This window comes from Mustela nigripes, chromosome 13 (genome assembly GCF_022355385.1).
Source record: "Mustela nigripes isolate SB6536 chromosome 13, MUSNIG.SB6536, whole genome shotgun sequence".
In the NCBI taxonomy this organism is placed as follows: Eukaryota; Metazoa; Chordata; class Mammalia; order Carnivora; family Mustelidae; genus Mustela; species Mustela nigripes.
The window spans coordinates 126,815,583-126,839,817 of record NC_081569.1 but is presented as its reverse complement, the minus strand read 5'-3'; the positions used below and the strand labels follow the sequence as shown (position 1 = coordinate 126,839,817).

The 24,235-nt window shown below is 42.5% G+C and overlaps 1 protein-coding gene across 32 annotated transcripts in view; it reads left to right on the top strand.

Moving 5' to 3' along the window:
• Window positions 1-24,235, top strand: part of NRXN3 (neurexin 3) — a 1,559,048-nt gene that overhangs the window by 717,366 nt on the left and 817,447 nt on the right. For all 32 annotated transcript variants that reach the window (XR_009399188.1, XR_009399187.1, XR_009399186.1 and 29 more), the window contains one exon: window positions 19,120-19,239. Coding sequence is in view for 28 of the 32 variants with exons in the window: in XM_059373628.1 (XP_059229611.1) it covers window positions 19,120-19,239 (120 nt within the window). In the remaining 4 variants the exon portion in view is untranslated. The remainder of the gene's footprint in view (window positions 1-19,119; window positions 19,240-24,235) is intronic.

The window sequence follows — 24,235 nt, the reverse complement described above, 5'->3', positions numbered from 1 at the left end:
ATGCCTCAGTTTAAAAGAGAACATTGTGCGTGGCATTCAGCATCACTGTGCATTCCATAGTCTCAGCCGCAGTTAGCCTGAAGAATTACTTGCATCTTTTTTTTTTTAATACTTTACTTATTTATTGGACAGACAGAGATCACAAGTAGGCAGAGAGGCAGGCAGAGAGAGGAGGAAGCAGGCTCCCTGCTGAGCAGAGAGCCCGATGCCATTTGGGGCTCGATCCCAGGACCCTGAGATCATGACCTGAGCCGAAGGCAGAGGCTTTAACCCACTGAGCCACCCAGGCACCTTGAATTACTTGCATCTTGATAGAGATGTTACTGCCCTGGTTTCCCAGAGTCCTAGGCTCCCACTATTAGAAGTTCTAAGAATTTGGCCACATCTCTGAACCTTTTTGTGCTTTTGAAACCTCATCACAGATAAAGGCAGACTGGACATGATTAGAAGTCACCTTCTAATGTCTGGAGCTCTCCTGTTTTACAGTTTCATCCCACAAATAGTTTGGGGCACCTGTACTCAGGTAGTATGTTAATGGTGCTCATCTCCCCTTTCCTTGCTGTAGGTGACGCCTGTGCTGTAAGACATGCTTCTTTCCTAAGCATCGCACCCTTCTTTAGAACTGCAGGGGCTTCTCTGGTAAAATATTCTTTTATAATAGCGGAGAATTAGGGCTGCTTAATTTCCTTGTTTGGGTAAATTACCCTTCAGAATTGTACGTCCTATAATTTAGCCTCCCAATGTCATCTTCTTTTCAACATTTAACGATCATAGGATTTTTAAAAAAATGTATTTATTTATATTAGATGATGAGAGAGAGAGAGTGAGTGAGCGTGTACAGGGGTAGGAAGGGGCTGAAGGAGAGGGAGAGCATCTCAGGCCCACTCCATGGAGCTGAGTGTGGTTTGATCTCAGGATCCTGATATCATGACCCCGAGGTCATGACCTGAGATCATGATCTGAGTTGAAATCATGAGCTGAATGCTTAACTGACTGTAACACCCAGGTGCCCCAATAATAGGATATTTGGAGTTAGCCTGAAAGTTGTAACTTAAAAAAAATGCAAGAGGGGCACCTGGGTGGTTTAGTGGGTTAAAGCCTCTGCCTTCGGCTCAGGTCGTGATCTCAGGGTCCTGGGATTGAGCCCTGCATTGGGCTCTCTGCTCAGTGGGGAGCCTGCTTCCCCGTACCCCCTGCCTGCCTCTCTGCCTTCTTGTGATCTGTCTTTCTCTGCCAAATAAATAAAATCTTTTTAAAAAGTGCAAGAAAAAATTGGAAAGGTGTTTTATGAGAATATGACAGGCTTTAGAAGATATCACTGAGCAATTCTCCATCTCTTAGGACCTTGTCAATGACACTGGCTTCACACAGTGGTTTTAGAGCTGAGTTCACTGTAATAGGAATCTGTAAGCTTCTTAAGTCATCCCAAAGTGCTCAGTTGAACAGTGCTCCCTTTCTCTAAAGCCCAAGTGCTTAAAACCCATATGACCCAATGTTATGCTTGCTTATCTGTAGGGAAGTTTCCTTAGCAATGTACCAGCAGTTTCAGAATTCTTAAAGGAATACGGTTTTAACATTGGTATACATTGGAGACTAAAGCAGTAAGAACACCATAGTTACCTTTAGTTAAGTAATTACTGTTGACATCAAGGTAGGCTATTGGAATAACCATTTTATGAATTGTGAATTATGAATTTTCAGTCTACATGGAATTAATCATGGAAAGGGAGCCTGTGCTGGGCACACTCCTGTGTTGTGTGTCTCTCACCATAGCTACTTGATGAAAAGTGATTGTTCTTACCAGTGTACAATTAGGAGACACCGAGGCTAAGAGATATTTAGGTGTATGGCCAGGATCACACAGCCAGTATGTGCTGGAAAAAGGATTTAAAGCCAAGTCTAGCCAGCTCGAAATCCAGTGTTCTTCCTCATGCCCCACTGACTCCCTGTTTATTGAGGCATTTGAATTCTCGTCCAGCTGTTTCCTTCACCTGGCATTTTAGTGTGCTGGTTTCCATTTCTTTGGGGGCATCCTGCTGGCCTGGATGAGATTACAGAACTGTGTTGTACTTGTGGTGGGCTCTTACCTCCACAAGCTCTCGCGACACCGTTGGTATACCAGGAGGGATGGATAACCATAGGGTAGGTGGAGAAATCTCAGCTTTTATGTGGCATCAGGACTTTTTTTTTCCTCTTTGTGATTTTTGCATGGACTTTAAGGAATTTTAGGGGTTGAGCTTATTTTGGTTTCACAGTAAAGAATTCAGTTCCTCAGGACACTTTTCTTCCTTCTGTGTTCCTGAAGCTTCTAGTTCCTGTTCATCTTTTGTGAAATACGAGTTGCATTTCTTTGACTGAGAAAGACAGTCAGGAGTTGGTCTCTGTGCCTCTAGTCTCAGCCCCTGGCTTTCTGGGCTTTACACTTGAAGGGCCAGCGTGATTTTTCTAGAACAATAATCTGATCATATCACTCCCGGGGGCATGTGGGAAATCACCCTGACATTCCAAGTACACTCAGGCATGCTGCTCTAGAGGTCATGGAGCAGAAAGGGTTATAGACCAAATTAAGATGTATAATTATGTGGGTCATTAAATTAATGCACACAACAAAAGCAAGGGGACAGAGATCAGGCAGATGACTGATAGTGTGCAAGTGGGATGGAAAAACTACTCTACCTGAATCCTTGTTACACGATGTTCGTATATCTATGTTCTCTCTCTACCGTTATCAGCTTTCCGTGCTGATGAGGTGGGTGCCAGGGGTGTGGACTAGAGCTGGGCAGTCCTTAGCAGCTGGGAGGCCTCTGGAGCTGTCACACACTTGCCCTAGTCGAGAAAAACAAGGACGGGTAGATCTCGCCGCAGCTAGACTCACCAGTTAGCTTGATGACCAGATATAGGATTTATCTGTGTGTCTCAAGCCCGAAATGATCCATACTGAGTGTCGCTAGTGAGTTAACCAAGTTAGGTTTGACAGCGGTCAATCAGACATGGTCTGAGAGTCATAAATACTTAAGGTTTTTATGGGCAAGGACCTTCTCTGTTCCGTCCTTTTTATTTTTAAAATACTTATGTTCTGGGGGCAATTGGATGGCTCAGTGAGTTAGGTGTCTGCCTTTGGCTCCTGCCATGACACCATGGTCCTGGGGTAGAGCCCCACGTTGGGCTCCCAGCTCAGCGGGGAGTCCACTTCTCCCTCTGCCTCTGCCCCTCCCCTCCAAGCTTGTTCTCGCTCTCCCTCTCACTCTCTCAAATTAAAAAACAAAAACAAAAACAAAAAAACCTGTGGTCCGATTATTTTCACTATTTCACAGGTCTCAGAAGTTACCCACTTGCTCTCTATATTTAACACTTCCTGTCAGTTTCATTTATCCCATTTGTTTTCATTGTCATCTATAGCAAAATTGAGTAAACTAAATAATATAGCAAGCACGCGTAGCAGCCTATTTAAGATATTGAAGAACTCTTTTTGGTCTAGAAGATAAAATACAATGTCTTGCTGTGTTTTGCATGTTATTGCAACAAAGGTCCTTAAGATCTGGTCCTGGCTACCCCTTTGGACTCATCTCCTACCTCTTATAAAAATGCTCTGTACTTGCCTAACATATGGAACTGCTCACCATTCCCTAAACTTGCCAGTGTCTCTCTACTCTGTGCATGGGACAGAATGTTCTCCTATCTCTGATCTAACCTGAAGTACTTGCTGCTGCTCCTACTTTAGGAAACATAAGCTTCGCTTTCTCTAGGAAGTCTTACTTGAATGCCACTATATTTCTGACCCCAAACCCAGACCGAGAGGTCTGTGCGTGTGCACGCACGCACACACACAGACAAACACACACACACACAGACACACACATACCTTCTCCCTTTCACTGTGTCCCTAAGGTGTAGTGTAAAGGGTTCACCCAAGTGTTAGAGCACTTAAAACATGGTATTTCATTTTCTACCTATTTTCTCTAATAGACTCCAACTTTGATCCAGGGACCTTAATATGTTTCTCCTTTTATCCCTAGCCACTAGCCAAAGCCTACCAATGTTATAAATGAGTAGTATTTGATGGGATATAGAGATAATGAATCTTTAATAACAAACAGATGTTATCGTGCAACCATTAGTTGGATATTTGTTCTTAGAGTAAGGAGGATTTTTATACTCATCATTTAAAAATTTAGGGGTACCTGGGTGGTACAGTGGGTTAAGCCTCTGCCTTCGGCTCAGGTCATGATCTCAGGGTCCTGGCATCAAGCCCTAATCGGGCTCTCTGCTCAGCAGGGAGCCTATGTACCCCCCTCTCTCTGCCTGCCTCTCTGCCTACTTGTAATCTCTCTCTCTGTCAAATAAGTAAATAAAAATCTTTAAAAAGATTTCGTCCCTATGGGACTTTCTTTCCCTTCATTTCTAACTTTGAACTTTCTTTTTAACTGCCATTTATTCCTATTACTTGATTTTTAAAAATCCCTTAAATGTATTTTTGTAAATGAGTAATAACAACAAGTAGCACTCATCTGTTGGGCATCTGCCATGTGCCAAGCTCTATGTTAGAACCTGTGTTCCCACTGATCCCATGGGAGCTGGTTTAAATCATAGCACTGTATGAGTGGTAGCTAGGATTATGAATCAGTAGAAACATAGGTAGCTTCCAACAGGATAATTAGATGTAATAAGCACAAAACTGCATTTTCTTCTCATTTCCATGTAAGAACATGTTGGTTGATTCACCGTTGGATTTCAATGTCCACAAGCTGCATTTATATACATTAATATAAATGTATGTCAATGTCTAAACCTAGGACTAGAACCTGAAAAATACAGGCACACTCTCTTGTTACATCTCAAAGTCAATGGGAAACAGAAAGTTTATTGAGATGAGAGTGACCCACCAGGAATCCAGTGGCGGGGGGGCGGGGGCTTGAGTTCCCACGGATATTACAGGCAGGTCCCAGTCAATGTAAGCTCACTGCACAAACACCCCAATATACGAGTGTCCCCTCCCACAGTAGCATGACCCAAGGCCCACAGGGATTCACCTCTACTCATCGTTATCAATGGCACTCTGTAGGGTTTCCTTGCTGCCTTATAGCCCCATTCCCATTCTTACCCGGCCTGAATATCCGTTCAAAGAAGCATCTCCCATTCCTCTACCTCATTCCTCTCCCCCAGTCTCCACTCCTGCTCCTACAGAAGCAGCGCGGCTCTGGTTTTATCCACAATGCACATCCCTTGTCCGTCCAGAAGGCAGTTTAGGAATAAGAATGAACACCTGACTTTCAGATAGTTCTGGCTATGGTTCTGCTTACTAGCTGTTTGGTCTTGGCCAAGATAATTTAACATCCCTGTTTCTTAATTTTATTATCTATAAAATGAGATTACAATGCTAGCTTCACAGGATTCGGAGAATGAAATGTGAAGCCCCCACATGAAACACGGCAGTTATTTCATGTTCCATCATCCCTACTAGTCTTCTGCAACTTTTGCCCCAGCACCCCCTGTGCCATCTCTGGAACCATCCAGTTACCCTCTGAAATGGACAAGGACCCTTTTTATAGTGCTTTGAATTCTAACACATCCACCATTAGAAAAACGGGTATGGAAGGGAGGCATCACTTAGAGTCTTAGACTATCTGAAAGAGTTTGCTTCTGGGTCAGAGAATGGAGAGAACTATGAGGTTGTCTTCTAGCCACAGTGGACTGAAGTTGGGTGCAGAAGACACTGTGGACTGAAGTTGGGTGGACTGAAGTTGGGTTGGCAGTAAAAGGTCATCTGAGTAGACAGTACAGTGAGGAGCCAATATGGTTGACTCCAGATCTGGAGGCAATGTATGGATTTGTCTCTTGAATCACTCCACATTGACAAGGGCCACAAAACTCCATCCTTCACGTATGAAATCACCATATAAGCTCACCTAAGTCTCACCTAATTGAGAACACCATTTCCTCCTCCCTTCCCAGCTAGCTTATCACCAGCCTCTGACATTGTTCACACCCTCTGGTCACTGGTTCTCCCAGTTTTCCCTATGGTCTTCAACAGCCCTGTCTCTGACCCTGAACTCTTCCTGTCTTCTCCCATGGCCCTCTGTCCTCACTGGTACCATGAGGAGTGATTCAGACCTGCCCATATACCAGACATGAAATATATGGAAGGAAGAAATCATAAGCTTGCTGAATTATGCATTTGAAATGATTCTTTTCCAAGTGGATTTAGTATCTAAAAATCTGCCAAATAATATCAGAATGGGAAAAAAAAATCCCAGTAATGTATAAAAAGAAACAAAAATGAATATCTTGAGAGAATGTCTTTAAAACCACTTCTTTGCAAAACAGTTGCTGATGAGGACAATACTATTTAAAAATCATAAGTAGTTCTAAATGATCTATAAATGATATTATTTTATTAGCTACTGGTATTGTTCTCCAGTGCTGATGTACTGGCTAATAAAAATATTTAGCTCATGGAAAGGCTGAGGTGTATGTATAAAATACCGCTTTGGGGTCATAGTGATAAGGGTTTAGATCTGGTTTCTGCCACTTTCACCTTAAATGTCCTCATGTGCATTGCTTCAACCCTCTGAGTCTCAGGGCTTTTTCTCTGTAAAATCGGACAAGGAACCCAAAGCCTGCTGTCTCCAGATCCAGGCCTCACCTCGGGGATGGAGCCCCCTGCCGCAGCTGTGGTTTGCATGCAGGGAGTGAAAGAGAAGGGAGGGTGCAGGGTGACTTTCAGCTTCCGGTTTGAGGAAGGGATGACCTGCAGGGAGATGCTGGAGGAGAGAGGGTTGGGAGGATAGGAGAAGCATAGGACATAACCTGGGAAAAAATCAAAATACAAAACAGAGTAGAGGAAAGAAGGAAAGGTTGGCCAAAGACAAAGTCTGGCGCTCTGGAATCTGAATTCCTCGCAGTATCCACAGATGCTTTTTATCAGGTTAAAAATGTCGGGACCGAGGGCCTTGATTACTCCTTGGCAGCTCTGAAACATCTGAACATGAAAATGACAGAATTGCTGCATGCGCATGGCCTCCCTCCTGCCCCCCCCGCCCCGCCCCCTGGGTGGGACGTGGTACTTGCGATCCTCTCTAGTTCGCAAAGAGAGGAGCTCATTTTATGAAAGTGGAAAAACCCAGTTGATGTTCTTATTTGTTCTGTGTTCTGGCAGCATTTTAAAGACAAAAATTTTGAATTTTATTTTGCTAGGAGAGAGATTTGCCTTGAGCAATTTGACAAATATTGATATTTTGGTAATCTGTTTTGTTTCCCTGTCATTTTCGCTCTGTTTCTCTCTCCTCCCATCTTATTTTGCCTTCTTTTTCTTCTTTGCCTTTGTCTTTTGTCCACCTGGAAATTAAAGGCATGTTCATTGCATTTAGCTAATTCATGGGCTTAATAGACATATATATTTGTGTGTGTGGAGGTCATGTGTAGAATATTTCACTTTGAGGTTTATCTTTGTCTCTTGTAGCCTTCTTTGGTTCATCCTTAGCCAGTAGAGGCTGTGTAGTGTATTAGTTAATGCCAAGATGGAACCAGACTTTCCAGATTCAAATCCCAGCAATTGCTACATATGTGTAGTAATTGAAGAATTGACTGAACCTTTCTCTGCCTCCGTTTTCTTAAGGGTAACATACGGATATTAAAAGGACCTATGTATCTGTCAGTTCCGCTCAGTAACAAATGTTTCCCTGCAATCTTAGTGACTTGAAGGAACAAAGATTTCCTTTCCAATCACATTAATGTTCATCATGGCTTTGCTACAGCTCTGCTGCATGTTCTCTTCTTTTCTGGACCCTGGCTGAAGAAACAGCCCTCATCGGTCACCTCTTGGATTTGTAGCAAAGGAAGGGGAGAAGTGTCTGCCACAAAATGCTTCTTGAACCTCTCAGGTGGCCCAGGCCACTTCTGCTTGTATTTCTTCGGCAATGAACCAAGTCACACAAACTGCCTGACATAGTGGGACAGGAAATCTAATTCTCCAGGAAGGTTGGACCTATTAGGAAAAGGCAGATTGGAAGGGATGGCATATTTGGTCAACACATAGTACAATCATGACAACATTGTGGAATTGATGTCAGTATAAAATTAATTAATATAGATAAAGCACTCAAGATAGTGTCCAGCATCTGCCATCTGGTAAGTAAAATATGCTTGTTTGCTGTTATTAACAAAGTCTAATGCAAGTATGAAAAGAATAAGAAACATATTCATTCGCTCTTTAACTTTGAGAATTCGCTTTGCATACCAAACAGTAGTATTTGGAGTCATGCAGGGCACAGAAATGAAGGTCTTGGTCCCTGCCTTATAGGATCTATGTAGTCCTACATGAAAATGGGAAACAAAAGAATAATGAATAACTCAGACTTTCAGATGCCCCACTAGCCGGGTATTCAGTGCACACTTCTGTAACCCTTTCTCCCTCCCAGTTAGTTTTTATTTGTGCATCATTTCCAGCAGACTGTTAGCTCCTGTGTCTTTTTCATTTTTGCACCCTCAGACATTTCTACAATGCCTTTACAGTAGGTACTAGCTTTTTTGATTAAACTCATCTCCCTTTATACAGGCTATAAGAGGGGTGGTGACTTCATCCTGCGTAACAGGAACAGTTTCCTTCTGCTTGATGCCCTCAGTTCTATCAGGAATTTAGGGTGCATGGATAAAGCAATCGGGGGTAGGAAGTTCACTTCTCTGCTATATCCAAACCATTGCACAACGTTGTAAAGACAGCACAGGAAAGTGACTCTTATTGCCCAGGTAGCCACTTGCATGCCTTGCCCAAGGCCACATTTGATGAGGAACCAGTTGCCTTTAAGTCTCACTTCAAGGGAGGCAAATACATTTGAATTTAAATATCCTCGATCTATTTTTATTAATGCTCTGGTTTTAATTTTTTCCTCTATGTGCTTGTCTTGCAAGTTTTATTTTAGTGGGTACCATAAAGAGATGATATTTCTAGTGAGACGGAGAGCTATAATTTCTCATATTTTCAAACCTACGTATGTATTATTTTAAGAGGGAGAAGGATCATCGTCTTAGTGAACTAGGGGCAGAGTAGAGTGATTGTTCTGCTAATCTAGCTCCCTGGATCCCCCAACTGCACAAAGCAGATATTAAGAGGATAAAAGGGTACAGCCAGGTAACGGGACCATCCCATGTGGCAACTGCCTCTGTTCACGGTGGGTGGTCAGCTAATACCATCAATCTTGTAAGCTGATAGACCTTGTAATTATCATCCCAAGGAGATAGGCTAGAAATACCACTGCTTTTCCATTCTTACCTCAGATTTAGTCTTTCTATTGTGGAAAGGAGGTGCTGCACTCATGGGGTGCCATTTCAGAGCTCTTTGCCTCAGGATACTTTGAAAATCTAGTGACTGTATTTTTCTATCTAAAATAAACTTCCCAGCTGAGACACAGTGGTGATTTTGGAACATAGAGCCAGGAGGGGCACTGGGTATGGAGATGCATGTCTTAATTTTTGTCTCGAATAAACCTAAGCTAATTAAGAGTGACGGTGATCTCACCTTCTCAAAAACCCTCCATGGTCCTTTTGGGTCCTATGGATCCTCATGGTGGAAAGCCTGCTGATTTCCCTCAGAGACCCATGCATGTCCTCAAAAGCTCAAGAATTTGGTCACTATTTGGAAAATTTTCAACCACAGCCCCTGTGTCTACCCTTAATGGTGAGAGAAGACCATTGTTGTCTGTTCTTTTTGGACTTTATAGACTTTAGGAAGCTAGAGGTTGATGGGAGAGCTCCATCTATGGAGTTTCATCTGCGAAGCCTAGCTTCTTGTTTTATTTTCATGATTTAATAACCTGTGACCTTGGGAAAGTCACTTAACCTTTCTGGATCTTATCAGAAGCATTGATATTCCCTACTTCACAGGGTTGTTGTAATATTTGAATTACCAGGGAGGAAATGATGAAGCACTGTGTGTCACCTTAGTCTAACTCCCTTGAGAGCAGAGCCTGAGACAAGGACTCAGGTCAGGTGGTTTATTTGGGAGGGATCGCCAAAAGTGGGAGTGAAGTAGCAGAGAGCATGAGCAGTGAAGAAAGAAACACCAATGGGAATATCCATTGTCAAGTGGATGTGGGGGAGATGGAGGGTGTTGTAATGAATGCCTCCAAGAATTGTCCACTCCGATGACAGATTTGGGGGAATTAATCTATTAGCTTTGTCCCTCCCATTGTTTGACAGCCCCTACTTGGTTGCACTCGCATGCAGGCAATGAAGACACCCTTGACCTGAGAGAAGGCCAAACAGCTGGCCCTGCTTGAGATGGGGGCTGTTGGGTCACGTGTGAGCTAACATCGGTTGACTGCTTCCATGGCCGAAATCTGAACTTGGCCCAGGAGACATGATGCAGGGACCAAAGTGCCTGCTGCAGGTGTACATAGCCATGATCTGTTGCAACCCATTTTTGTTTCTAATATAAACTTCAACCTTCTTTTGGTTTTATTACTAGGTTAGGGCTTGGTCCTTGTCTTACAAATAAATTTTTAAAAAGTGAAATCAGGTCCTACTTTTCATTGATCCCCCACATTAGATTTTCTGTTTATTATTTCACTGTACTCTCCCACTTCTCCCATGTCCTTTCCCTGCCCATGCCTTATTCCGCCTCCCATCTTTAGACTGGGTCCACCCGGGGGCATACACGTGGTGAAGCCCTGAGGACAGCGGGGACATCTTGCAGACAGTCTGGAGGCCATGTTCTGTAGCTGCGTGGCCTTGGCAGGTTATGGCATTCTGTGCTACTTCTTTCCTTGCAAAGTTGAAGGAAACCATATCAGCTTCATATTGGGAAACTAGAGAAGATCATGTATGCAAAGTAACTGGAAGCTTTCTCTCAATCCTCATATCAGTTTCTCAGAAAACAGTATTTTTTTTTTTTTTCCTGGCTGGGGGGAAAAAAAATATTTAAAATAAAAAGTAGTGTCTTATTTATATCTGCTGCCTGGTGTCTTTTAGCTCCAAGATGAATTAGGAATTAGCGCCTAATTCACTCAGCTGCCAGAATGCAATGTACAAACCTCTTCTACTCCCTCTTCTTCTTCTTCCTCTACCCTCAATCAATTTACTGTGTCCTTTATTTCTCTCATCCAATTTTATTAATTCGGTTATATGTATTTATTACTGTACTGAATATCTTCCCAAATTGGTCCAGTTTATTCTGTTGCTAAAATACAGTCTGCAGGGGCGCCAGGGTGGCTCAGTCGTTAAGTGTCTGCCTTAGGCTCAGGTCATGATCCCAGGGTCCTGCTCCGCGGGAAGCCTGCTTTTCTCTCTCCCACTCCCCCTGCTTGTGTTCCCTCTCTCTTTTGCTCTTTTTCTCTTTCTCTCTGTCAAATAAATAAGTAATATTTTTTTTTTAAATGCAGTCTTCAGTTCTCTCCTACTCCCCTTGCATTTCTTCTCCCTCCCTCGACCTGCTTACTAGACTGATATGTAATCTATCTAACTCTACTTATTCTTCTACTAGTTTTTTTTCCCCCCCAAGTATGTTGAGCATCTTCTTGGTGTAAGGTACTCGGCTTCGTTGCTGGGGATAATAAAGGTAGCATGTTCTCCTTCAAAGGGCGCAGACTTGGAGGCAGTGGATGCAAACAAATGTATATGTAGATCTGTAATAGCAGGGACAGAACGATGAATATAGAGGACAAGCACAGCCCGGTTACTGGAGAGGTGCACACTCCCAGCTGGAAGGGTTGGGAGCCAGGAGGGGGTGGGTGGAGGTAGAAAAGTTGTGAAAGTCTATGGAAGAGGAGTAATGGAAGATGTTTGTATTATGCCTTCCTTAATTCCTCCTTACAGCAAAATATTAATTATTAGGATTAATTAACTATACCTTTAAATTCCTAACTGGACATTTTTTATTTTGCTTTTTATTACTAAGGAGTCAATTCAGAAGGAAACGGGCTTAAACAGGCATTGATTAGGAGGATATTAGGAGAGCAGGTTCTAGTGCATATCTTGGTTCAAATCTCTTTAGCTCAGTCACCATCGTCTTCAACATCTGTGTCTTTAGTGCAACAATATGATCACAGAGTCAGAAAGACCCTAAGGCACAATAACGTTTTAAATGATCATAGGCAGCCTGATTTGTATTAATTGTATCATGATAATGGTGGGGGGAAGTATTAAGAAGTTTTTTTTTTTTTTTTTAAGTAAGAGTAGAATCAATATCCACAAAACCATTTTTCTGTCTATCCCTGAACAAATTGCCCTCATCTCTTGAAAAGTGGCTTCATGGAGAGAGATTATCACATGAAATCTTGACACTGTCCTCAGCATCCCACTCCTGAGCATTGCTGTAAATTTATGACTTAAGGTAGAGATTTAGCAGTAAATTGGGGGCAGGATTTTTTCTCATCTTTTGTGGAGCCATTTGTTCCTTCGGAGAGATATCTGCCCTGGATTCATTCCATTTCAAAATTGAGATGCTGTTCTCCTAGCCAAGATGAGAGGGTTCATTTTACAGTGTGATCACAATGTAGAGATCCAACTGAGTGGGCTGCTGGGGTTTGCTTTGTCATGGGAGGCACACGGCACGTCGTGCTCCATTCCCAAGCAGGGGCCAGTGTGCATAAGTGAAAGCTCGCAGGAATTAAGGGGGAAAGGGAGGGGGGGGGATGGATGGAAGACAAAGGGAAGGGGAGGCATAGAGGGAGGGTAAGAAGGACAGCAGAAACCTGCTAACCCTGTGTCATCAGTAGGCCATGGTGGCCCATGGTACAGATTAATACCGTGCTAAGAAAATCTGGCAGTCAGTGGACTTTGAGCCACACTCCAAGCAGTAGGAAGCTGCCAGGAGCTGGTGCTGAGTGTGACTGATGCTGGGTAGGGAAGGTGCGGGGAACTGAAGCAAGCTCCGCTGGCTGGTAGGATCAAGTATGTCTTGCATTTTCTAGAATCTCTGCTTCTCATTCAAGGTGCTTCTATGACCTGCGTTCTCAGAATGAATCTAGGAGTCACTGGGGATTCCTCTTAGTCCACCTTGCTCCTAGTCCACCTTCCAAACCGACCTCAAGTCTTGTTGACCTCAGCTCTAGCACACACCCCACATCTCACCACGTCCATTTCTCCCGCTACCATCCGAGACCAAGTCACCTTCATTTTCTGCCTTTAGCAGCTTCCCCGAGATCTCCTTGTTTCCATTATTGGCCTTTTTGGGTCCAGTGTACTCACAGCAACCAGAATGATTTTTAAAACTTAAGTTAAATCATAGGATCCCCTTGCCGGAACCCTCCCGTGGCTCCCAGGTGCATTTAGAAGAGCATTCAGGTTCTGTACCATGCCCTTTCGGTCTCCTTGTGGTCTGGCCTCTGCGTACTCTTCTGCCTTCTCGCCCACCGCACTCTCTTCCTTGGGCACAAGTTCCAGCCACAGCGGGGTGTTTTGTGATCAAGCACGTCCTGGGTTTCTGCGTTTGCTCTTCCCATTGGAGCAGATATTTGCATGTTTGGCTCCTTCTCGGTGCACCTCCACAGAAAGCCCGCTCTGGCCGCCTCACTTAGGAGCCCTCCGTCCAGCCGATTGGTATTGTCCTTTCTCCTTCCCCGCTCCCAGCCAGGCTGTAGGCATCGAAAGGGCCGGGGGACCTTCTCTGTCCTGTTGTCTCCCCACCCTTCACCCTGGCACCGTGCCTGGTCCTGTGTTGGTGCTCAGTTAATAATTGTGCAGTGTGTGACTGGGTAGTCCCTGTGATACACTGAGAGGTTAGCAACAGGGCTGTGTGAGCAGAGTGGAGGGTGAACCCTAGCAGAAGTGAAGGCAGTTCATAGTTGAGTATGTTGTCTGTGGTCGGCTTGATGGGCCATTTACTTACTCAAGCCCAATAATTGGTGGTGGTGTTTTTAGTGGGTTTTAACGATAAACTGGGTCTCCAGGAGGATACATATGCTCTGCTGGAATAACTGGGTTGCTTGTCTTTCTCATACACCTCACTGGGAGACTTCTTAACAGAAGACTTCCAGAAAATGTCCTGCTTTCACGTCTGTTGTTGAAAGTGACAGCCGTCTCTGAGACTCCAGGACTCCTGTGAGAATGGAAGGACCTCTTTGAGGTGTTTCACCAAACTGCCTCTATAAGTAAATGATTTAAATTTTTTTTTTCAAAGAAAATGAATGCTTTTGGGAAAAAAAATGAGTTTATAAAAACAAAATACCTCTTACTCTCTGTTGGGTTGTCAGCCCCAAGAAAACATCCAGAATCTGAAACGGCTTTGAACAGAAAATGAGGTGCTTCTTTCCTATTTCTGTGTCGCCCTCCTTAGTCTGTAGTCCCACTCCCCTACGCACCCCTGCTATTATTTGCCTGATCTCCTCTCTTGGGGGTGTTTGGGGTGGGGAGGGAGACTGATCCAAGACACGGTGCTCTAAGCTTATTAAAAGGTTTGTATTAGTTCAGCTGGCCTACCTAGGGTGCTGGTGGAAATGAAGGTAAGTTTTCTCTTTTTAAATACTTTTGGTGTTCTTTAAAGCTAACACAGTCATTTCGAGTATTTTCTTTATCATGCCATTTAGATGTATAATCACATGTCTTTTGCTATACCTTTCTAAGGGAGTGAATTTCATATTTTTGTATGCATTGTAGAAATAGCTAACCAAGGGAAATCAAGTCATCGTTTCTCTCTCCTGCACAAATAGAAAGATGTTCAGGTAAAGCAAAGTGATTATGGTATAGATAGTGTGCTCTTAATGCCTGCCCCTGCCTCCTGACCCCAAGTGAAGTAAGTTTCCCGCCTTACCCACCCAGTTTTGGAGATCATCCTTTGTGGCAGATGGAAGGAATTTCTGCTCCCTGTGTATGAGCAAAACATTCTGGTTTCATTGGTCTGGGCAGGTTTTCGAAATTTGTTGACGAACGAATGCATATTGGGGTGTCCTGTAGTTGTGCTGGTTACGTTGCTCCTGGGGGGAATGGTAAATTCATGCGCTCTGAGGACTCTACCAAAAAGCAACAACAAAAACAACGCAATCGTAAAAAGAAACCAACGCAGTAGGTTCAAAACTTTCAAGAGCCAAAGTCCACCTTGTGAAAGTGTGTGCCTTTAGAGATCCCCAAATACAGACTTTTTTCCCACATGCTCCTATTCCCTGTCCCCCCCAGAGGGAACGATCTGCTTACATCTAAGCGTCATCTTCCTTCAAGCAATCAGCAATGATTCCTCTCCCAAAGAATGCCTTTCTCCTAACTTTTCACTTTGACTTTACTCTTAGTTCCGGCTTCTGGAAGAAATAAGCCTTCCACAGGGTTCCTGTAGGGATAGGTCAGGAAAATCATCTTAAATTATTCATCTGTGACATCTCCTCTGTCTACATTCATCAGACAATTAGACCATCGTCGGTGAGACCAGTCTTAACTAAGAGATGATGCCAAGTAAGTTTGCAGCAAGACAGGGTCAAGAGTGGGAATTTGGTAGTATCGCCCAAAGGATTCATTAAAGGCTCTTTTTCCGGTGGTAGTAAACAGTTGAACACTCGCTTCTACCGACCTCTGCATCCCGGAAATCTCCAGCTGGGATTTTGCTTCTTTACTCCAGTCACGGAGGTCATTACTTGGGAAATTCAACTATAGGGTCTCAGATAAGTTTTTCGCTTCCTGTGTTTAGATCAAATGGTGATGACCTAAGCAACCTAAAGAGAATCAAATGTTGATTTCTTTTTGTGTGTGTGAGATCAGTAGTTACTATGTGAACAGCTTAAGGAAGCATCCCTTTAATTCATATATCCAGGATGTACCGAATCACAGAACCCATTTCTCCCTGCTACAAAAGAGAAGAAGGACAATGTAAAAAAATAAGTGGCTTTGAGGCTTTTTCCTTTTAATTTTTAGAAATTAAATTCCTATCAGTTCTATTTTAAATTGCAACTTAAAAAAAAAAAAAAAAAAGAAGTTTCTCCTCTTGGTCTAATCCTTGTCTTCACATTCATTGTTTTACTGATGCTTGACTCTGCCGGGGAAGTCTTGCCTAGACTTAAATCCTCCTTCTCTGAAGACCTAACAATGTGTATGTTTTAGCTTTCAGCTTGTATCTACATCTTGTATCACTTACCAATCCCGCTGTACGCTTAGGCTACAAATTAGATTTGTTCTTGCCCTCTGTTTGCCTACATTTCCAGCTGCGTTTAAAATCACTTTCTCTCTGGTAGGGATGCATTGACCTTTTGGCTTGATTAAAGATAAATGCCATTGACTTTCCACTTTTGGAGGAAGAGACTTTTTCGGATGCTCGCTGGGATTTCTGTATTTATTGCTTGAAAATGAATATTGAATAATGTTCATTTCCCTACCATTGTAATGGTATGGGTATGGAATTTTTTTTTTTTTTTTCCTCCTGGCAGAGTCATGAGAATTATTGGGGTTGGAGATAGCAACTGTAGCCAAGCGGTAGGGCATGAGGGGTTTCAGGTCTTTCCCTACCTGTTTGGTCATAGACCATCACATCCTGAAGTTTTAGAGTCAAAAGGACAGTTAAATATTTTTTTGTCTGAATTTGACACAAGAAAATTCCAAGCACCTGCAAAATGTCACCCAGCATTTAAAACACACTGGGCTGATTGCAAAGCTCGTTTTACACTGATGACTAATATGACACCAATGTGGCCATGTCGGTACTTGTGACCATGTTGGTGTTAGTATTTCTCCCTCTCACTTTGTCCCAAATTGTGAAAACAAGGTGAGGTACAAACATTGCCTGAAGAGTGGATGCCAACCTACAGATGTTTGAATAGCTGGTCTTTGTCACAGTGCTACCTCCGTAGCCCGTGTTTCTTATGTCTTTCTTTACATTTCTATCTCTTATTGGAGCATTTGCATGTAGAATAAAGAGGATAAGAACACGCAAAAAAACAAAGGCAGATTTGTTTCTCCTGAGAACATCTGTTCTTGCTTCAAAGCACCCACATGATGTGGCCCATTTTCTCTCAATGCCTGCACAGTTTGCCATTGTGAAGGCGACTGTTACATCAATCTTAGATCTGAATTTAATGAGATAATGAACAACGTTGTCTAATGAGGTGAGATGTAGGAAAAATTCTATTATAATGTATAGGCTTTAGCTAATATTAAGACAGGCATACTCACAAACAACAGCTAAAATTGAATATAAAATGGCTTATCATGGAATTTTTTCCTCCTCAGATTCATTGATCTCATGGCATCATACCCAGTTTTGGGTACATTCAGTCCATTTTTAATTTCTTCATTGATTTCTTAGGATTCATGTGCATTTGCATTGCACTTGAGATATAGATACGTTCTAAAAAAAAGAAAAAGATATAAATGACCTGTTGTGTACATTTTAATTAAAAGAGACCTTTTAACTTTGAAAACCTTTATTTTTCAAGAAGAAAATTTCTCCAAACTTCAACTGCTATCATTATACTTTTTTAAAAAATATTTATTTATTTATTTGTTTATTTATTTATATTAGAGAAACTGAGTGAGCCAGGGGAGAGGCAGAGGAAGAGAGAAAAAAAGTCCTGAAGAAGATTCCTGCTGAGTGTGTTTCCTGCAGAGCTTGATGGGGCTAGGGGCTGGATCCAGGATACTGACATTGTGACCTGAGCCAAAAGCAAGAGTTGGCTGCTTAACTGTCTGAGCCACTGAGACACTCCATCATTACTCTTAAAAAGAGCATTCGGTACCAACAATAATAATTAAGAATTAAAGGGTCCAGTTTAAAAGAAATTTACCCAAGTGATACTATTTTTTAAAATTTTCTTCCCTAAATGTATACAGCACTGTTTTGGAGTCTTGGAGGCAGAGGAGGGGGTGTAGTGGCCAGTCAAAGCTATAGAATAGAGCTCTCAAAATTAGTTTGATAAAAATGTATTGACCTTAGTTGATGGTTTCCAAAGAAATAAAGACCTATGCATGTATCAGTTGTTCAGTAAGTGCTCATTATAGCACCTACTGTGTTCTTAAATGTTGGATACAGCTATACGCTGAAATATTTCAGAAGCATAATAACATAGGGATATATTGGCTAGTTACATGTTCATCTTTTTTTCCCAAGTTACTTCCAGAGATAGGGCTTTCTTCATAGTCATTGACCAGTCTAGGAAGACTCATGTGGAGTCCTTCTGCAAAGGCTCAGCTAGCCACGTAGTGAACTTGGAACTTGGTCTAAGTTCTCTGGTTTATGTGATCTTCTTTGTCTTTTAAATTTACATCTCAGTTCAGTGTTGAGCAAAACATGACATTCTCCCTCCATTACTAACCAAATTCTTATAATGCCTCAGTGTTTATCTTGTCATCTTTGGCCTCTAAGTACTGTAATTCCTTGTTGAACCTGATTTTTCCTAGCGTACACCTGAACATCCTCTTGAGCATTTGGATCCTGGATCTTTTGAGATAACTTGGTTTATTTCTTTATCTGGTGGCACTTTCTCCTAAACATACTTTAGACCTGAAAGGGTTCAATTTTGGAATTTTCCATTATTTCACTTTTTTAGATATTGAGATCTTTTTGGAGGATGATGAACAATGGGATAAGTCCTGGGGCCCCTCACATTCCCTTCAGGAGCATTACTTCTCATAGGGGTTAGACCTCAACATTTTTATTGTGATGATTACTGTTTTGATTTCTATGGTTACTGTATTCCGGTAGGACTGTGGGTTGATGGCAATATCAAGTTAAGCGTGTATATTACAGAACCTTTTCTCATCCAACTGATGGATACTCCAAAAGCCAGACTGGTGTATTATGCCTAAGTGATCAAGTTATTCTGAAAATGAGTGATGAATTTCCTGTATCTTCAAGAAATTCATCTGAAATCTAAGACTTTGGGAAACAAAATGACAGCTGACTACTGTTTTTTATAAATGTTCACTTACTGCCCTTGGTGGTTTAGGACTTTCTCTCTGTAGACCAAGGAGGGCACATATTTCTTTCACTGCTTTACCAGTGTCCATATGAGTTGAGACTTTTGCATTTGGGGACAGTTGTGGAACACCCTGTTGGGGCAGTGACACTGGGATGGACTTTGGTGGCGGGGCGCACGTATGATTCCTTGAATGCTCCTGGGTTCTGTGCACCAGTGTGGCTTTGACAGTTCTGATACCATGATCACTACTTTCAGAATCAGTTCTAATTTTGGCACTTACCATCGTCCTTAGGCAAAGGACCTGAGACCCTGTACGCGGGGCAGAAGCTCAATGACAATGAATGGCACACCGTCCGGGTGGTGCGGAGAGGAAAAAGCCTTAAGTTAACCGTGGACGACGATGTGGCTGAAGGTGAGTACAGCTCTACGTAGGGAAATGTGTCTCTTTTTTTTTTTTGCTCTCATTGTCCTCTTGGTCATTCCGTGAGCAAAGATTTTTTGAAACACATTTTATTTTACTTAACAGAAGTCGGTGTGGCATGTTCTTGTTGATGAGCTCAAGTAAGGCTACTTCTTAGGTCTTCCTCTGTATTTTCATAATCCCTTTTCATTGATCTGTCTTAGAACAGAACTTAGCCGTTACTGTCATTGTATGTTGACGGGTCTCTCTCTTTAGGCATAGAATATTTATCTGGAGAGTAGATGTAGAGATCTGTAGCTCCTTTATTATTCATTTATTAAAAAATCACTTATCAATCATCTTCCCCATGGCCAGTTTTTTCTTTCAATAAGTGACTTACTCTCTAGGAGAGGGAGATGGGTCAACCAGAAATTCAGAGCATTACAGGTAAAAATAAGTACTGAGATCACTACAGGCTACTCAGAAGGGTCTGAATTTATTTAATTGTTATTGAGTACCTACCCTGTCGTGAGCACTGCTTCAGAAGGCACTGAAAATAGGGAGGTGAGTAAATAGGCAAGTCCTTGGCTTGGTGGAATTCACCTTCTAGGTGGGCAGTGGATAAACGAATGAATCCACCCATAGGTAAAGGAACATTCAGAGCTTCACGTAAGCAATAGGTGTTTCTTGAGAGCGTGGTACACATTAGCAGTGTGTTAAGGATGTAAAAGGTAAGAAGGAAGCACAAGAACTTACCTGTTTCCTCAAAGAAGAAACCAATCTAGTTGATTAGATCAGACACAGGCATTGAAAATAAGACAAAAAATATGTAATCAGATTCTAACATGGGTGGGTAAGATTGTCGTCATGGCCAGGCAGAAGAGAAGATTATCATTTTGGGTTGGAGAAGTCAGGAGTGTCTTCTGAAGGTAGCTCAAAATTGGGTGGGTGATTTGATGAGGTCCAGGGTGGAAGAGAGAGGACCCCGTCCATATTGTGTTCAAATAAGTCTAGACTCCTTGAGATTCCAGGGCGGTGCACTTCTGTTCTGCAGAACTTTTGTCCATATGGGAGAAGACAACTTGGGGGCACCATGGAGTATCATGTAGAGCACTGGGGATGTCAGGAGATCTGGGCCTTAACGTGAATTCTCTGCCGCATGTTGGAAAAGCGACTTACCATGTCTGATCCTTGCCAATTGAAGTTGGTGGCATAAACTCTCTTTAGAGTCTTCTGTGAATAAGACAGTCAAGGTAGAGTCAGGATCTCTGGGATTTAATACAGTAATTGTAACTAAAACACTTTTTGCCATTGGGATAGATAATAAGGATAATAAACTTTTTTCCTCATTTCCTCATTTTTAAACTTGAAATTCTATTGCTGCTAAGGCCCTCTCCAGCTTAAAGTTTCTGCAGTTTGGGGGTCCTATAATTTAATTTTATATTCATGAGCCTGAACTGCTATCCTTCTGGAGTCTGGAATTAACAGTGAGCCCTGTATAGCGTGCAGGTAGGAGAGAGAGAGGGTGCGTGTGTGTGTGTGTGTGTGTGTGTGTGTGCGCGCGCGTGTGCGCAGAAATGAGAAGAGTCTATGGCTAGGAGAAGAGCAGGAGGCATATATCCAGTGCTCAGTAGGCATTAGATACTGGGGTAACTGTCTTACATGTATCAGCTTCTTAAATCTGTAATTCCGCATTGCCTTGCAAGATGAGTGTTCTTATTTTACTTAAGAGGGCATGGCCTGTAGAAGGAGCTGTGTAATTAAGCTCAGAATCCATGTCTGTGTGACGTCATCAAATCAGGCTAATCTCTGGGCTTCACAATCCATCCTAAGAAAACGGTTTGTTTAAAGATATGGGAAAATACAAAGGGATGCCTTAGGGTGAGGTGAGGAGTACATTTTAGTGAAGACTGCAGCACTCGCCCCTCTCTCCTCAAAAATGAAGTCAAACAGAGCCATCGTAAGTATCCAAAAGTCTCCTGTTGTATGTACATAGTAAAGGGTAAGGTTACTCTTCTGCCTGTCTGAAAGGGTAACTTAGCTTTGCTTAATGAATGTAAGCAAAGAGAGGTAAAAATGGTTATATGGTTTAGAACCCACAGCCATCCCCGAATTAATTATTCAAGACATCCCCGTGGGCTGTTAAAGCAGACTGGGGAGCCTGCACATGGTACTATCTCCTTGCTTGCTCCTAAGGGCTGAGCCCAGCAGCCTCACGGCTGTTGCCAGCATGTTTTGAATAGCAGCCACTAGATGGCGACCTCGCCCCAATCTCTCCACGCAGCGAATCCCTTTTATTTTCCCGGGAAATTGCATGCCCTCCAAACTGTAGTCGTAAACAACAGCAGAACTGAGGGTACAGTAATGTGCATTGCCTCCCATGGTCATTATTCTTTTATAGAAACTTTAGAATAAAGGTAATTATAAAGTGTGCTTTCTCTTACCGCTAATAATTAAAAAGCAGGACTACACCATGAAGGCCCCAGTCATTCGTAATTTGATATTCGAAATTAATGAAGCTCTTTCATTTTCAACCCTTATCCCCTGCTTTACTGCTGATGGAAAAGAGCAGCCATAAGGATAAAGAAATCTGGGAGAAGAAAAGCGCTATTTTGCTTATGAGCTACAACCTTGGATTGCTTCTTACAGTGATAATGGGTTTGGGAATTTTAATTTTAGCTCACAGAAGTCATAAAATCAGGCAATGAAACTAAAATACCACACAGTCCTCAGGTTATTAAGTAGTGTCTTATTGGCTTATTTAGTAATCCCTTTCATGCTGTTTAAGGTCCCCTAGGGTGTCAAATTTTCAGCTAGTTTGTAGAAATGATGCAAAGAATAGGTCACACTCATAAGAAATCAATGGCAAGGAAAGAAATAGTCCTTGGCCTGGTGGTTTTCGTTTATTGTAATACAATGTATTCCTGGAAAGGTATTAAGGTTCAGTTGACAGTTAATAAAGATTGATGGATTGATTGATTGGGTTGGATTTCTATTATCACAAGTAAATTAAAAGAACCCTCGGGTTATGCTCCTCGGAACTGGGATCTGATGCTGCAGGACCCCCGCCACCTCACCCAGAGTGTACCAGCTTCTTGCTATGACAGAGATTCATCCTTCTTGGACTTCACTGGTTCATGTTGACTTCCTTGTCTGTCCCTTACCTTACACAGCACCTACAAGCTGTAAAAAAGTCATTTTCCGAGGAAGATTTGTTCCTCTCATGAATAAAAAGACATGCTGAGGTGGAGTTTGCACATGTTAGGTTCAACAGAATGCAGTGGTCTTCTTTATTGCAAGACTTTTAGGGAAGACTTAAAGACTGGAGCATTCCCTATGCTGATACACATTGCTCATCCTCGATAATCACATGTGAAGTGTTTGCCAAGTTTATTTGGCTCCAGAACTTTCATCATCATCATTATTATTATTTTTATTATTATTAGAACATTTTCCAGCATATACTTTTGGAAGATTTTGGTGTTATGGAGAGGAGGGAATGGGAGTGGGGGAACTGGAGGATTGTGGGCAAAATATACATCCTTTGCTGAAACTTCATAAGCCTTCATTTTCTTAACTTCCCTCCCTGGGTCTGGAAGCCGTAGGAGGCCAGGTTGCCTCCTCTAAGTCTTTGCCGTTATTTCTTTGCTAAGCTTTTAGTGTCGATGAGGAACTTCATGTGTAGAAATGGCAATGATCCGAACTCTGACTCCAAAGCAAATGTCTCAGTTACGGCCTCCTTCCTCACATGTGAGGGCCGCTTGCTATCATCAGGCCCCTCTGCCCAACACTACAGGACATCCAGAAGAGGCGAGAAGTGGTTTCTACTTAAAAAGAGATTGTGTTCTAGGAAAGGGTGACAAATAATCGAACTACTGGAAAATTATTAATGCATTTCAGAGAAAGAAGAAAAAGAAGCGTGATGCATAATTAATAGCTAGCGATTTAAGCCCTAGGCACCGTTCTAAGTAGTTTTTCTGAATGGATACAGCTAATTCTGAAAATGTCATACCTATTTCATAGGTGGGAAACTGAGGCACAGCAAAGCTGCCTAACCCAGGTGGTACAGCCTCAGAGCCTATATGCTCGTCCAGTGCATGCCTGGTAGGAAAGTGACAGCTTGAACTTGGACAGTTTTTCTATAGGTTTATGTTCTCCACAGACATTAGCCATGTGAGGGCTGGCATGCAAACTGCTGTTGACCATCAGGGAATTAAGAGGTGAATGTGAGGGTAGGAGTCAAGGCAACACGGCTGTTCCAGGGAAGGTGCTAGATGTATGATACGTGACTTAGATGGAGGGATATGAAGGTGCTTGGCTCCTGGGAAGGAGCTTGTGCCCATCACACCAACTTCAGTAGAAATGGCACCATTTAAATTCCACTCACAATCATGTAAGGCATAAGTCGAGCTTTTTCTCTGCTGTGTTGGGTACAAGCTAAGATGAAGGCTTGGGAATTGAGTTCACCTGGGTTCGGTTAGGGTCGACCACTTGGCACCTGTGTGAACTCTGATCGCATGGCTTCACCTCGCTGAGCTACATGCCCTCCTCTCTAAAGCAAGATGATGATACCTATTGATTGTGGTAAGGACGTTTGGTGGTTAGGAAGTGCCTAGTACAGTGCCTGGCACATGAACAATATTCAGTAGTCTTGCTTTTCTTTTTTTTTTTTTTTAAATCATCTTTCTCCCAAACTACTACTCTTCCCTCTGAAATTCGAAAGCAGCTCCTGTGAAGTATGTATGTATTTGCCCCTTGAGCGGAAGGGAGTTTTAGTCTATAGACAGCGTTGGGGGGAGATGAGGAAAGATTCCCAGTTACTGATATGGATTAGATGATAGACAGATATATATCTATATATCTAAATATCTATTTGTTTATTTGCTTGGTTTGGTGCAAGGTTCAGACTTCAGGCGATCTCTTTAATGCTTTCTCCAGGTGCAATAGTATGCTTTTTGGGGGAAGCATACTATGTGGCTCCGTCCACAGCCAAGTGAGTTCCTTTAGT